The sequence below is a fragment of the Dama dama genome, chromosome 20 (genome assembly GCF_033118175.1).
Source record: "Dama dama isolate Ldn47 chromosome 20, ASM3311817v1, whole genome shotgun sequence".
Lineage (NCBI taxonomy): Eukaryota > Metazoa > Chordata > Mammalia > Artiodactyla > Cervidae > Dama > Dama dama.
Window position 1 is genome coordinate 75,254,676 of NC_083700.1, and position 15,861 is coordinate 75,270,536.

Below are 15,861 nucleotides of genomic sequence, written 5' to 3' on the forward strand. Positions count from 1 at the left end.
GCTTCCCAGGTGACTCAGTGGTAAAGATTCCACCTGCCAGTACAGGAGATACAGGTTGGATCCCTGGGGAAAGAACCCCTATAGGAGGAAATGGCAACCTGAAAAATCCCATGGAAAGAAGAGCCTGGCAGGCTATAGTCCATGGGGATGCAGAGTTGGATACGACTGAGCATGCATTCATGTTTTTAAAAAACTGCATTTTTTCTTGAGTTGTCAGTATGAAGTGAGAGAAAGAACGGGTCTTAGAAGCAGAAAACGTGGGCTGTAGTTGGATTGCCACTAATTTGCTGTGTAACCTTATGACTTTTATGATTTCTGGCCCTGTTTCCAGAAAAAAAAAAGGAAAAAGGATTTTTTAAGACGGATTCAGGCTAAGTAATTGTTAACAGTTCTTCTAGTCTTAAATTTTATATAAGTTTGGGGGGAGGAAAGCAATTCATTTTGGGTCACCTTTTTAAACCATCTTCACCCCCAGTCATTTCACATTTTCTTTCTTGAATTGAAAACCAGGAGGGAAAGAACCAAAGTCTAGAGTATGGGGTCACTGAAGGGAATGTGGGTTTGCTGTGTATAATTATAGATATTTAAAAGATATTTAAAGGATCACTTCCCGATACTTCAGCTACTGACTCATCATCAGGACTGGAAAGAATTTTTAAGGAAAAATGAATTGCAGAAAGGTATTTTGTACATAAGCAATTAATAGAATTAAATGAGCAAATTTCTTCAAAGTATCAACAATGCCTCATGAGTTATAACTACAAAAAGAAAAATAGGCCACTCAAACATTAAATGTGAGTAACAGAGCATTTAAAAATTTGGTTTTTAGAAGCAGGACAAAGAAGAATTCATTCATTTGTTGAGCTTCTACTAGGAGTATGGTAGCTTCCTACTAGCACTGTGCTAAGTATGTCCTAGAATAAACCGAGAAAAGACTAGGATCTCCCAAGATAGGGAGGGTGAGGGTGGAGGGTGGGTATTACTATGCAATGTGGTAAATGCTATTCTAAGAAGTAGCCCTGCTTGAGTGAGTCAAAAAAGGTTTCACGGGGGAGGCAGTGTACCAGCTGGGCCTTGAAGGATGAGTAGGAGTTTGTTAGTGAAGACTAGGGAAAGGATATTCTCAGCTGCTAAAACAGTGTGTACAAGCTAGATTCTAAAGAAGTCTGGGTATCAGACTTCTGTTACTTCTGGGTGACAGATCTCTGAGGCAGGACTACAGGGAGGAACAAGCTGATGAGGTTGGGAAAGAAGCTTGAGTCAAGTCATCAAAGGCAAAACTTTTCTACTAATTATAAAGGCAAGGTAAGGGAGTTAGTAGAGTTGTTTAAGCAGGGGTTTGACATGTTAAGCTTTGTTTCCTTAAAGATAATTAGACTGAATAAGGAGAAAGAACTAGAGAAGAGAAACTGACGGTGGTTATTTCTAAGCCCCCACCAGGAATTCTTTTATTGAACTTTGTTCAACTCCTTCATTCCAAACCTTTATCACTCTACTCAAACTCTCCCTATTTATCCCCTTCCCATCAAGTAAATAATCCTGGCTTCCCCAACAGAAAAAATGCTGGGGCCATTTGGCCTGAATTTTTAAAACTCCCTACCTTTCCACATCACACCCAAGCAGATAACTTCTATCAGGCTCACAGGTGAGAAGCAAGTCCATCAGTTATTCCTGGAGCCCCTTCTCCTCTTTTCTCCTTTCTCATCAAAATTTCCCCAGAGAGTGGTCCACCTTCCCTGTCTTCTCTTCCCCACCTCCCATCTTCTCGATCAACTGCAAAGTGGTTTTACTCACACTGACACAGTGAAACAGATTTCACCCAACGAAATGGACAGTGAATTCTTAATTTCCAAATTCCATGGAACCTTTCAGTCTCTGCTTTAGGGACTACTCTGACAGAATTATTCTTTTCTGTAAACTCACCATACTGCCCCTCCAGCTTCTATGACATCAAGACTCTCATTTCCCCTCTATGTCTGCCTTCTAAAATCCTACCTTGAGTCCCAAGTTTCTATCCTTGGCTGACTGCTGCTCTGCTCACTTTATCCATTCTTGGTGAGCTCATCCACTCTCAAAGTTAGTATATGCTGAGGATTCCAAGATCAAAACATCCAGCCCAATTTTGTCCAAGCATGCAACTTATCTATTCTACTGGACGCTTCTAACAGGTAGTCGCACAGGTATTTGAAACGTAATGCATCCAAGACTAAACCCATCTCCTCTCCAGAAACTTTAACTGACAGCCATATTATCTCCAAATTGCCTCAGCTGGAATCCTAGGAGGCATTCAAGAATTCCCCCTCATTCCTTACATCTGGTCACCCAGTCTCACCTATTTCATTTCCCAGATACTTCTAAAATCCATCTCTTATTTTCCTAACTGCGAGTCCAGGCCTCTATCACCCCTTGACTGAACCGCAAAAGCGTCCCATGTAGACTCCAGCCTCCATGGTTGCCCTGGTATTAGGATGGCCAGCTTTCTGTTTGCTTGGGACTGTCTCAGTTTTGACCCTGAGAGTCTTGCACCCAGGGAATCCCTCAGTCCCCACTCTTAGTTGCAAATAAAACTAAAATCCTATTTTTAACTGAAAATGAAATTATGCACATTACTGAAAATCCATGGGCCTCCCTTCAGGTACAGCTGGATTCAGAAGCTCTGCTGACAAGATTCGTCTCTGCCCTTTTCCTTAAACTTTTTGTTTTGCACGGGGGGTTAGCAGATTAACAAAAAGTGTTGCGACAGTTTCAGGTGAGCAGTGGAAGGACCCAGCCATACACAGACATGTAGCCATTCTCCCCCAAACTCCCCTCCTATCCAGGCTGCCACATAACACTGAGCAGAAATCCATGTGCTATACAGTAGGTCTTTGTTGGTTATCCATTTAAAATATAGCAGTATGTTCACATCCTTCCCCAACTCCCCAACTATCCCTTCCCCCCATCCCTCCCTCTGGCAATCATAAGTTCATTCTCCAAGTCTGTGAGTCTCCTTCTGTTTTTAAAGTAGGCTCATTTATATCATCTCTTTTTAGATGCCACATATAAGGGCTATCATACGAAATTTCTCCTTTGCTGTCTGACTTACTTTGCTCAATATGACTGCCCTTTGCTCTTGAACAAACTGACTCTCCGTGGCATGCAAGCGCCTGCCAGTAACCCTAGACTCATGGATCAGCTTGGCAGCCTGTAAAGAGATTCTCCTCTGACAGAGAAGTCTCAGGAAGATTTGATTGGCCCAGCTGATGTCACATGATCTATCCCCATCCCAATCACCGTGGCCAGGAAGATGACCCAGGCCTATATTCCAAATCTCCTTTTGAGGCTGAGGTGAGGGGTGCTAACCAGAACGAAGGGTCACAGAAAGGAGGAGGGGAGCAGGACAGACGAGAACAACAAACAACTGTCCCCTTACATTACGCTCCCCTCGGAGCCCATCACACTGATCCGCCTAATTGAACTCATCTGAGAAGAGTGAACCATAGACCACTGTTAGCCCATTTTACTCTTCCGAATAAAATCCTCAGAGCCCCTCATTGCCTGCAGGGCAAAGTCATGCTCCTCAGAAGGACATACAAGGCTCTCTCCGAGCTGGTCTCCATCTACCTTTTGAGCCTACCTTTCTCCACTCCTTCCTTGATACTTAATCCTCTAGCAAACACCACAGACTAAGAGAGTCCCTCATGCACAGCATTTTTCTTCCCTGCCTCGCTTTTAACCATGCTTCAGGACTCAGGTCAAGCATCACCCTTTCCTGGAAGGCTTCCTCACCACCACCACCACCCTAAACACACACACACAGCGCATGCCCAGACTTGCCAGGCCACCACACCACCTTGGAAAATTCTGTGTCTGTCAGCTCCTCCATAGACTGCAGGTCGAAACTGCACCACCATTATCTTTCTATAGCAAGTTCCAGCACAGAACTTGGCACACAGCATGCATTCAACCTTTGATTTTGAACAGAAACTGCTCTGCTTTGATAATCCTAATGAGTGATAAAGGACCAAATTAAGTTAATGGAAATGGAGAGGAGAAACTAGATTAGTGGAAATTAACATAATTTAATTGGACGATGTCTTTTCATATTCTGCTGTGTAGTTTACTGGGGGGAGGTGCTTTCTTTTTCACTGAAGTCACCCTCTAATTTGCAAACATAGAATAATGATACAAAATATATACATACATGGGAAATTACTCACCGGTGGGAGATGTAGTTATCATTAGGGCACGTATATTCAGTATCTCCAGGAAATGAGCCAAGTGCTCTCTATGCATTGTTTTGTTTAATCCCCACAAGCAAACCAATGATATAAACCTTGTTTATTTTCCCATTTTCTGGGAGAAATCACTGAGGTTGAGAGAAGTTACACTACCTTTCACAAGTCCTAGCTGGGATCCAAGACCCAAGCTCAGGTCTTTCTGGCTATAAAAGCCTATTGTCGAATGCATCCCTGCTGGCTCAGTGGTAAAGAATCTGCCTGTCAATGCAGAAGACACAGGTTTGATCCCTGGTCTGGGAAGATCACACACAACCCAGAGCAACTAAGCCCATGCACCACAGCTATTGAGCCTGTGCTCTAGGGCCTATGAGGAGAAGGCAATGGCCCCCACTCCAGTACTCTTGCCTGGAAAATCCCATGGGTGGAGGAGCCTGGTAGGCTGCAGTCCATGAGGTCGCTAGGAGTCAGACACGACTGAGCGACTTCACTTTCACGCATCAGAGAAGGAAATGGCAACCCGCTCCAGTATTCTTGCCTGGAGAATCCCAGGGACGGGGGAGCCTGGTGGGCTACCGTCTGTGGGGTCGCACAGAGTCAGACACAACTGAAGCGACTTAGCAGCAGCAGCAGCATGCACACCAGAGCCATGCTCTGCAACAAAAAGCCACCGCAATGAGAAGCCTGTGCATCTCAACTAGAAAACAGCCCTTGCTCGAGGCAACTAGAGAAAGCCCATGCGCAGCAACAAAGAACCAGCATAGCCAAAAATAAATTTTTTGAAAAGCCTATTGTTTTAACTGCTATACTCTTATTCTTGATCATTTGCCAGCTCTCTCCAGTTATACAAAGAAGCCCAAAATGAAATCAGAAGGCTCTTCTCCAGGTGAGCCTTTTATCAGAGTGATTATTTTGATAACTATGGTGATGTAATCAGGTGTTAAGTGGTGATGGTAGGAAAGTTTGCTGCTTTTCTGCATAAGTTCTCAGACACTTATTTGTTAGAAGATATATTAGCATAAAGTACCCAGGGACACAAAAGTCACTTCTCCCACGAGGAGGTTCCAGGATGAAAGACAACAATTCTTAGAATTCTCTCCTGTTTTCGTCCCCTTTAGTTTTCCTAGGGCTCTGTCCCACTTAGCGGATAAGTAAAAGATTAGATCCAATTAGTTTCAGGCTCCCCTAGGCTAACCTGTGCTATCTGGCTGGCCTTTAAGAGACAGTTTAGAGTAGAATTTTGATTTTCCCTTTCCTCGCCATGTGGCTTTAGAGGAGTCTCTTGACCTCTGAGCCTCAGGAGCTTTGGCAAGGAACCAAATGGATTAATAAATGTGAAAGCATGCTATAAGCCAGAAAGTACTTAACGGACAGAAGAAAAATAAGAACTCTGCTCACTTCCTGAGCACCTTACCTTATGCCTGACGTTGAGCAGTCCTCTGTACAAGAGCTTGTCTTTACAGGGCTGTCAGCTTCTTGTCTTGTCCACATGCCCAGCGCTGTGTCTACTGCATAACAGGTCTGTTCTCTCAATTCAAGGAAGCCCTAAGAGACAACCTGTTTGTGGACCATCCCTCCTTTTGTAGTTCTTTTCCTCAGTGCTCAGGTGTATATGACTCTCTGCAATTCCATGACTGTAGCCCACCAGGCTTCTCTGCCCTTGGAATTTTTCCAGGGAAGAATACTGAAACGGGTTGCAATTTCTGACTCCAGGGGATCTTCCCGACCTAGAGATAGAACCTGCATCTCCTGCATTGGTAGGCAGATTCTTGATAGAACCGTACCACCTGGGAAGCCCTAGTTCTTTTAACTGGTACAGAATAATAAACTAGTAAATTTTAACTCTGTCCACAGGCAGCAAATTGTTATGGTCATACCTCTTCCCTGAGAGTCTCTTTAATCTTTGCAGAGAAACCTGTACCCCTCAGCTCCTGGTGGGCTGATATCAGGGAGACTGATCCGCTGAAAGCTGCCCCTCCCCCTCCCCCAAGAGTTGTAAAGCGTGATTCTACTGAGTTTCAGGTGGAAGAACTCCAAGAAAGCATGCAATGTTTGTCAAACTGCCCTGATAATAAGAGCTACCTGGAGTACTTGTTAAAAAAAATAACTTCTGAGCCTTTCCCAGCCCCATTTAATCTGAAGCTCTTGGGAAAGGGTCTTAGAGCTGTGTTTTTAACATACAGCCCTAGGTCTTCATTGTTTATTGGAAAATGTGAGAAATTCTGGAGGACAAGTCCCTTATTTTTACACAGGAAGAACCTGAGCCCCAGAATGAGAGCTATGTGTCACCGGGGGAGGGTGAGTGAAGGGTGGACACCACATGCCTAAAAGGATTAGGAAGGGAAACCTAAGTGAGTCCAGTAGGCTTAAGTTGACAATAGGCAAGGGCAAGGTCTGTAGCAAACTGAAAATCCTTGTCTAAAACGGAGGAGCCTCCCTCAGCTGCAGCCAGTGGCTGCCATGCAGACTGTGGGCCCACTGTTGCCACAAATAGCAAACTTCCAAGAGACAATAGAAATAAAGATTTTTCTAAGAAATTTCTTCATGTTTAAATGTTGACAACTTTAAAAATATATATTGTTAAACATCGTGTAGGCCAAATTTCTCTTGGCCACCAGTTTCCAGGGGCTTCCCTCATGGCTGAGTGGTAAAGAACCCACCTGCCAATGTGGGAGACATGGGTTGAGAAGACCCCCTGGAGAAGCAAATGGCAACCCACTCCAGTATTCTCACCTGGAAAATTCCACAGACAGAGGAGCCTGGTGGGCAACAGTCCATGGAGTTGCAAAGAGTCAGACACGACTGAGCACAAAAACAAAACAACAAATCCCTATGTGAGGGTTGTGGCTGTCCTAGAAACTCACCCCAAATGTGCTTCAAATATACCCTCCAGAGCTACAGTTCCTCTGCAGGAACAAGTGTCCCTTCACCATCCCCTGGCCAGTCTCTTCATCCTTTGGGTCTCATTGGATCTTCCCAACCTTCCCGGCCCCCAGGAACACTTAGGCCTTGAACACAGCACGTTGTCACTGATTGCCCTGCATCACAGGTGTCAGTCTTTTACACTAAACTGCACGCATTCTTAAACACAAAGACCTTGTTTTTACACTTTTGCAGCCCTGGGACTTAGTGCCCAGTGCATGATGGGCTTTCAGTAAATAGCATTAAAGAAGTGAATGTGTTGATATTGATTTCCTTATTTGATAATAAACTTTCTAAGGACAAGTGCTACCTCTTAGAGGCTACCTCTGTCTATTCTCTGCAGCAGCTAGCAGAATTATAATCAATATTCAATCAGTTAAGTAATTTGTGTGGTTTGCAAAATATGAGGCTAACTTCTGATCAAAGAACTCACAACCTTTTTCTGCAAGTCATCCTCATGTGCCCTCCAGAAATTTCTATGCTTTGAATTCTCATAAAAGTTCTCTGGGCACTTCTGCATTGGATTTTATCTGTTGATGTTTGCGTCTCATAACTTCACTAGGCTGGAAACTCTTTGAGGTCAGAGTAGGTTTCTGATTTTTTTTTTGTAGACTTCAATATAACCAGCATAGCCCTTGCTCATAATAAGCACTCAAACAGGATGAGACGGTTGGAAGGCTTCATCAACTCAATGAACATAAGTTTGAACAAACTCTAGGAGATAGTGAAGGACAGGGAAGCCCGCCATGCTGCAGTCCATGGGGTCACAAAGAGACATGACTAAGTGAACAATAACAAAATTCTTTCTTAGTGCTCTTCATGAATACAACCTTTTTACATAGTTTCTTATGTTTACTTGCGCTCTGTGCTAAGTCTCTTCAGTCATATCCAACTCTGCAACCCTATAGACTGTAGCCTGCTAGGCTCCTCTGTCCATGGGATTTTCCAGGTAAGAACACTGGAGTGGGTTGCCACCCCCTTCTCCAGGGGATCTTCCTGACCCAGGAATCAAACCCGCATCTCCTGCATTGCAGGTGGATTCTTAACGCTGAGCCGCTGGGCGAATCCTGATGTTTATCTAAGGATTGTTTAAAAGGAAAAAAAAAAAAAAAGATTAAATTCAGTTTGAGGGACACTGGCCTGGTGTTAAATCATGCCATTGAGAGTTTTCTTCATTTAAAGGAACCACATCTCACTGCTTGCAGCCTTCTACCAAATCTCAAAGAATAAAATTGAACCCATATAGTTGAAAATTGAGGAAACAATGATTTAATAAGGATTATAGTAAGGCGTCTCAAAACATGCTTGAAAATACTTCCAATTAACAATATACAAACAGCTCTTTCCTAGCCATGACACTTTCTTCACTTGGGAAATAAAATATGTATTATGGGAGATTACTTACCTTCAAGAGTCCTTTCATTATAGAAATTTAATTTACTGAGGGCCTTGATGAACTGCAGGAGGGAGGAGTCAATACTATTTATGACACTGAGGTAAAGTTGCCAGTGGAAAAAGTAGGTATTTTCCACAAACAACACACCTTAGAAAGAGGAGGGGATTTCTGCCTCCTCTGTAACATCTCCACCTACTTGCAATAAGTAGGGTTAATGGCATTTAAAGCAACAACTGAAAAATACTAGCAGCATTTAGAGGCAGAATCTGCCCTGGTAATTGCACACTTGTTTACAATTAACTCAATTGTTTCAGAGTGGATTTTTCAACGCCTTGTTACTTTTGTGTTATGTTCAATCAGGAACGAATAACAACTATTGAAACTTAAAAACCAAAACTTCAAAATCCCGTGAATTGTTGGGATTTTTCTGAAAGCAAACAACCTCAAGGATGCACACTACCACTTTCATATCTCTAAGCACTATGAAATAAGAATACACATTCAAAACACTTTTCTTTAAATACGTATATCGTGTTATAAGCAACAAATTTCTCTGATGCCTGAGGAGTTTTCCTATTGCCATCACCCAAGTTTTAGTAATAGACACACTGTAATGACACCTATCAGGTGCCAGGTAGTTTGCGTTCATTATTTGTAAATCAGAGTCAGACATGACTGAGTGACTAGGCACATACATAAGCTGCTCCTCCCCACTCTGCCTTGCTAGTTTAATTTACTCATCTTTGCAGGAGGGTCTTTAATCAAGTAGTTTTGAGAAAGAATTGAAAGTATTTTTACTTAATGAGAAGGGAAAAAAAATCTGTTTAAAACTCACTGCTCTCCATCTTCTGATAATGTAAAAAGCAGCTATTAAATAGCAGTTATGTTTTGGATCAGGCACTAGCTTAAATAAGATACAAGCCTAAACAGGGACTAAAACTCCACATTTCTGGTAGATGTGGAAAAACAGAAACTTAATTGCAAGGTGAAGGGCTCATGTGCCTATGTTATTCCTAAGATGTGCAGAAACTTGGTGCTTTTTGTAACTGTTAGCTGGCACTTCTCTCCTTGGATTTCTACTTTTTCGGGATTGTAGGTAGTCATGACAAGGGTGGGAGACAGATGGCCAGGGAGCCATCGGGTGTTGGGGGGGAGGGTATGGTTTGAGAAGTAGGCAAAGAAAAATCCCAAAGCTATATTAGGCCTCTCCTCAGTAGGCACTTTTGCTTTCTTTGGCTGTTATGTCCAGAAGATTGTTGCAGTTAATTATCAAGTGACTGTTCCAAGTAAAAGATGACTGTTCTGCTAAAGCCTTTCATTTCTTTTTCTCTTTTCTTCCCTCTCCCATCTAATTTAGCCAAACCCCTCAGAACCATAGCACCCATGTTCAGCTGGAAGGCACACAGCTCTAGAAAGGGAGTAAGGGCACCAGAATCTTCAGCAGGCCACTTTCCTGTTTCCTGGATGTGCTTCTGCAAAATGCACAGCCTTGGACCGTTCCAGTCACTTTCCAATTGGCCTTCTTACTTACAGCAGCTTATCCAATAACCCGTCTTTCAGTGCCCAGCGTTATCTTCCTGAAACACTGATCACGTCACTCCCTGTGTGAAGGCGTCTGCAGACTGGCCAGTTTACAGAAGAAAGCCCAAATGCTAAGGGTGACATGGAATGCCATTCCCAGTCTGGGTCTAATCCCCACCTACCTTTCAGCCTTATCTCTCCCTTATCTTTCTACACCAGAGGCACACACAGAATCACTCTTGGTTCCCTGAACAGGTTTTGGTCTTTCAGGCCTCCACACCTTCCCAGAAACTAGTGCTGCTGCTAGCAATATCCTTTTCCTGTTTTAAGATCCAAATACAATGATCTCTTCCCAGGGAAAACTTCACTGGTCTTGCAGGTAGGTCTTTGGTGACTCCCTTCCCCTCTGCTTCTGTAACATGTTGCATATAATCTTATTATAGCACTAGTTATCATTTATCTGTATTTATCCAGGTTTTGCAAGTGCAATTTCCCACGCCACTTACCCCTAACTCCAACCCAACTCCTAAATCACCTGTTTTTCTGACTTTCGGTGTAGGGTAGAGCAGGGCATCACTAAAATGTCCAACTAAATAAATTAAATAAGAAACAATATTATGCCATGTTCAGCCCAAATGTTTTGAGTAGAAAAGTATTTTATATACATACAGACACACACATCTATATATACAGATGCACATATACTATATATACATGATTTCACATGGGTTTTAATTTTTCCATATTGAAAAAAAAACTTGTTTAAAAGAAAATAAAGTACAAGTTAAAAGAAACAAAAGCACACATTAAGAAATGATGCAATTATTCCATACCAGTTTATTGTACGTATTGTTTCAAAAAATTTATAGCATAAATAACCTTTCATGTCATAAAATAACTTAGTACAATTTATAATAAAACTTTGAGAATTTAACATCTCATCAAAATACAATAAAATATGGTTTTAAAATGATTAACCCTTTTTTTCCCCTAAACTTGAGGGCATAGAAACCAAAATTACCCAAACTATGGCTGCACATTTAAACTTTAACAAAGCATATTTGGTTTATTTAAATGTAACTCAACCATCCTAAATTAATACATAGTTTTGTTTTCCTTCCTGCATGGTTCTTTCTAATTTCTGTTCCTTTTGACTTGTATTTCTGTTTCCACACAGCTTCCTTCTTCATTTTCACCTCTTTCCATCTGCAAAGTCATCTATCTCCGGGCTCCCAGAACATGTAGTTGAACTCACTCAGCCCCTTGACATCAGTTTCTGTAATCCTTGCATCAGTGTAGGGAGTAACTGCTTGAGTAACTACAAAGGTATTTCAAAACTTCAGTGCAACTTGGTTCAGTTATTTTCATTCAGATGCCATCACCGTTCAGGGAGATTAATCACTGGAACCCACTGATCCATGTAGCGACTTTCCCGGCAGAAACAAATAAGTTGACTTAACGCAGGATCCTTCCACTGTGATGAATGTGGATTCTGGGAACAAATTTAGAAAAAATAAAATTATTATTTTTAAAAAAGTCAGACTTTGCTACTAATTATACTACTTCTGAGGGGAAGATGCTTGAACATTCTATACTTTGGCTGTGTGACAGACCGCTTAAAACCATAAAAATAATTTTTCTAGGAGTTGGGTTTCCTGCAAAATCGTTAAGGGGTAATTCTCTACAAAGCTATACTCTGCAAAGTCTGAACACATGCAACTAACTGAGCCATATATATGTTTTCATATTTATTCAGTTTTTGCATGAGAGTATTATTCATAGGCTTGTCCTACCAAACTGGTACCTTGGTGGACACCTGAGAAATACTTCCATGCTGGGCTACCAGCAGTTTAGAGCTGCAGAGCAGTTAACTAAAACTGCCACCTGTTATCCTCCCAAAAGAGAGTAGTGTTTTTCCGGAGTAGCAAAATAAGGAGGCTGCCACTTTAGGAGATCAGTCAAACAGTCCCAAAATGTAAAAGACAAAACAATCACATTTACCTCTGTAAACACAAGTTTATCTACCTTTTAAAGGTTTTTATGGGGGCAAGGGGACATTTAAAAAACTGCAAGATCACAAAGAAAAATTTCCACTCTATCCCCTTAATGTATTTCTAGGGAATTAATGAGGTCTGTCTCCTACACCATTTCTATTTTTAGCTCTGACTGGCAGAGAATGAAGCTGACTCCTTAATGAGGGTGAGCCAGGAATTTATTTGGCTTTATCTAATCTGCCCTGCTAAAGGAATTAGTCACGGGAGGTAGTGCAGAGTAGGTAGGGAGTAGCTGGGCTGGCAATGCTGACTCACAAGGATCTCTTCCGCTTCTGGCAGCCTCCAACGTGCTTAGACACGTTCTGTCCCAGAGAAAATCCCCATGATGAAACTAGCACATCTCGGCTGAAAGTCCAGCCACACACTTTAATGGGGCAAAGGCGCCCGTCTCTTGACCCTCGCCCATTTCAGTTCTGGAGTCCGGCGACTCTCAGCCCTCGCGAACTTCCTGCCAGGACTCTAACCTCGACCTGCCCGCAAGTCCCCTTCTCCCTTACCGTCACCAGCACGCAGTGCAGGTCCGGGGGCTGCTCTGCGCCCTCGCTGGCCGCGGGGCCCGCATCGGTCTCCAGGAGCAAGAGTTCGGCCAGCCGGCCCGGGTTGCTGACACGCAGGATGTCGATATCGTTCTCGCAGCAAAAAGCCTGGATCAGGGTGAAGTGGATCTGCAGAGCCACGTCCCTGTCGTCGTCCTCGTCCGCCGCCAACAGGCACAGCACCACGTTATCCGGGTCGCTGCGGGCAGGGAACGAACGGGCGGGTGAGCCCAAAGACAAGACCCGACGCGTGGCAGCCCGCACCCCCCGCCCAGGTGCCAGGGGTCGCGCCCGGGTCCGCTCACTCCCCCTGGGACAAGCAGCCGCGGAACAGAAGGAACGCGGCAGGAAGTGGCGCTGCAGGGCGAAGGGAGACCGGTGAAAGCGACCTTCTCTGGCTGGGGCGAACAGGAGAACCACGAGGGTCACGCGAGGGCTCCACTTACACGTTGAGCAGCTTGGCCGCCTCGTACACCCCGACGGTGATGGTGCGCTGACTCAGGGCTTTGCTGAGCACTTCCTCGAGGGCATCCCCCACCTTATCCATCCTACACGCGGGAAGAAGCAAGGGAAACCCGTCACAGTCCCTCCGGGCAGTCGCCGCTCCTCGCCCTGCACCGCGACCCTCCCTACCGAGGGCACGCGCCCCTCGAGCTTTTGCAAACCCAGGACTCCCTGGGATGTCATCCCCTTCCCCCAGTAACCCTTACGCCCAGAGGCCCGGCATCCTGTGAGCAGCCCCGAGAGTGACACCCGCCACCCTTTCCCGAGTGCACTGCTAGTCCTTGGCGCTGGGTGCAGCCACAGGCTGTCGGCCCCAAGAGCCGCACGGGCAGGGACGGTCACTTCTGCCCTTTGCAAAGCCTCGAGGGGCTCGACCGGCGTGCGGGGTACGCTCTTCCCGTCCACGCGAGCCTCAGGAGTGTTCCAGAGGAAGAAAGGCGGGATAGGAGGTACCCACTGCAAACTTTGAACCACTCACTCCCCATTATCCTTGCACAGCCCGGCAGCACCGGAGTGCGCGCAGAAGGCAAGCAGAGTTCAGGCAGAGGCTCTGGCAGACTTACCTTTCGGTCTTCTGCTCTCCAGCCGAGAATTCCTCCAAAGTCATATTGCAACTGCAGGTCGCCCACAGCGAGAGAGCGGCGTGCGGGCTGCTCCTGCCACCGCCGGCGCGCGGGCGCCTGCTTTCCACACTCCCTTGCAGGCTCCTCCAGCGCCCGCCCCTCCCGCCCCGCTCGCTCACTTGCACGCTCGTCGGCTCTCAGCAACCCACCCGCCACTGACCGCGACACAAACACCACAGCTGCCTCACAGCCACTGAAGGACAAAGGCCCCGCTCGCTGGAGTTATCCTGCCAACCCCCAGCCAACCACCATCCTCTTCATTTGCATACGCGCAACCATTGGGCTATGCAAATCAGCCTGTTCAGACAATTTGACCTCAGCTCCAGGAACCAGGCCGAGAGAAGCGGAAGAGGGAGGGGCCAGGAGGAAAAAAAGCCTAGGGGGCGGGGGCGGGCGGGGTTCCGAGCCTACTCTCTCCCGGTAGGCGGGGCGAGCAGGAGAGGAGATCTTTGTAGGGGGGCGGGGAGATGAGGGTGTCTTCAGCTTGGGCTGGAGCTGGCTGGCACTTTTTTTTTTTCAATTGTCCTTTCAAGTCTTTTGTTTTGGGGGGCTGCTATTAACATCTATTTTCAGGGTTAATGCACCCAAGTCTAGTAATTATTAGTACGCAGGTTATATAAAAAGAGTGTATCCAGACCTCTGGGGCAAAGTTTACCTCAGAAGTGTTGTTTATGTAAGTCTAAGCAAAGCTGCTTATTAGTAGTAGTATTATTTCGGTGCCCTGATGGCTGGTTTGATTTATTTTGGGAAAGTTGCAAGGGTTGGAAGCTCAAAAAAGAAAAAATCAACACATTTTTGTTTGGTGGTGGCAGGAAACTAAGTTGGAATCTTTCGCACAGAAAGCAGAAAGACTTCCCACCTGCCCAGGGTAACCGTGGAAAACCAAGTTCAGGAGGCGCTGGTTACCACATGTATAACCATTTTATCCTAGCCTCACAACCCCGATTCACCTTTCTTAGCCTTCCCCAAAGGAGAATCCTTCTACAGGGCACCAGCTAAGAGACAAATGTCTGACACCCACACAAGCCACACATCTAAACTCAAAATGCTCTGCATATGCCCTCAGCTTCCTTTCATAAGGCAAGTATGTCACTACCTTCCACAGGGGGCCTATGATCTCACTGTGAATTATTGATGTTAGTTGCTGAATCATGAAGTTGCAGCTATAGGTCCTTTTAGTCATAGGCTAAAATTTCACCTTTGAGATAATGGCAATCTGTGGGTGGAAAGAAAGTAGTAGTTATACATTTTTGAAAAACAGAATTGAATGTAGAGTTTGAATAGGTTGAAAGTTCTTTGTATAATGAGTTTATGCAATAAATGCAAAAATATGTGTTAAACCTACTGAAGTCACCAAAAGTGATATATAAAAAAAAAATACTCCCATATGCTTGCTTTCAAAACAATGCTTGCATTTTTAAGGTCACTGTACAGACAAAGGTCACAGAAGTAATTTTCTGCTAAGCTACAAGGGAGTTTTTGTACCCATATATTCATGTCATTCTAGACAAAATATTCTTCAGCTTTCTTGATCTTAATTTAGAGGAAAAGAAAAGTGATAAGTCAGGTTTTCTGGCTCGTTTATTTGAGCTGCCATTTTGTACTTCATCTCTAACTGCGTTGTCAGCAAGGGACAAGTTTTGACTAAAGGAATGGTGCTCATCTGTGGGTCATTTACCCAGAAATGTATGTTTCGTATCTACACCTTAAATTCTAACATGTAGCGTCTTTGTTAAAGAATTCCTTTAAATTGGAATTTAGGTAGGTGCTGAAGCATTTTCAGTTTTGCAAACAAAACCTGAATTATGCAATCTGGCCTGAGTCATCATTTGGAGACTGTTGAACTCTGTTCTGTGGAACTCCAAGATTCTACCCACTAGGTATTTCTTAGAGGTTCCTTGGAAGAAGTGTGATCACTGTAAACTGACAGCAAATTAGGGAATCGAGTGAGTTTCTTGACAGCAGGGAGTGTGACTTCATCAATGTGGTATTCTTGGCACCTACCACAATTTCTGCATTTGGTGGAAGCATGGCCAGTGTTCACTGAGTTAAGTATAATTTGAATTGAACAATAAGATCTCAGAATAC

The 15,861-nt window shown here is 44.3% G+C and overlaps 1 protein-coding gene across 1 annotated transcript; it reads right to left on the reverse strand.

Moving 5' to 3' along the window:
* Nucleotides 1-10,873: 10,873 nt before the first annotated feature.
* Nucleotides 10,874-13,977, reverse strand: GADD45A (growth arrest and DNA damage inducible alpha). The gene is made up of 4 exons (XM_061121649.1): nt 13,714-13,977; nt 13,093-13,194; nt 12,608-12,845; nt 10,874-11,548 (listed from the first exon to the last, which is right to left on the reverse strand). Exons 1-4 carry the CDS (start codon nt 13,755-13,757, stop codon nt 11,435-11,437), a joined length of 498 nt encoding a protein of 165 aa, XP_060977632.1. The 5' UTR covers nt 13,758-13,977; the 3' UTR covers nt 10,874-11,434.
* Nucleotides 13,978-15,861: the final 1,884 nt, after the last annotated feature.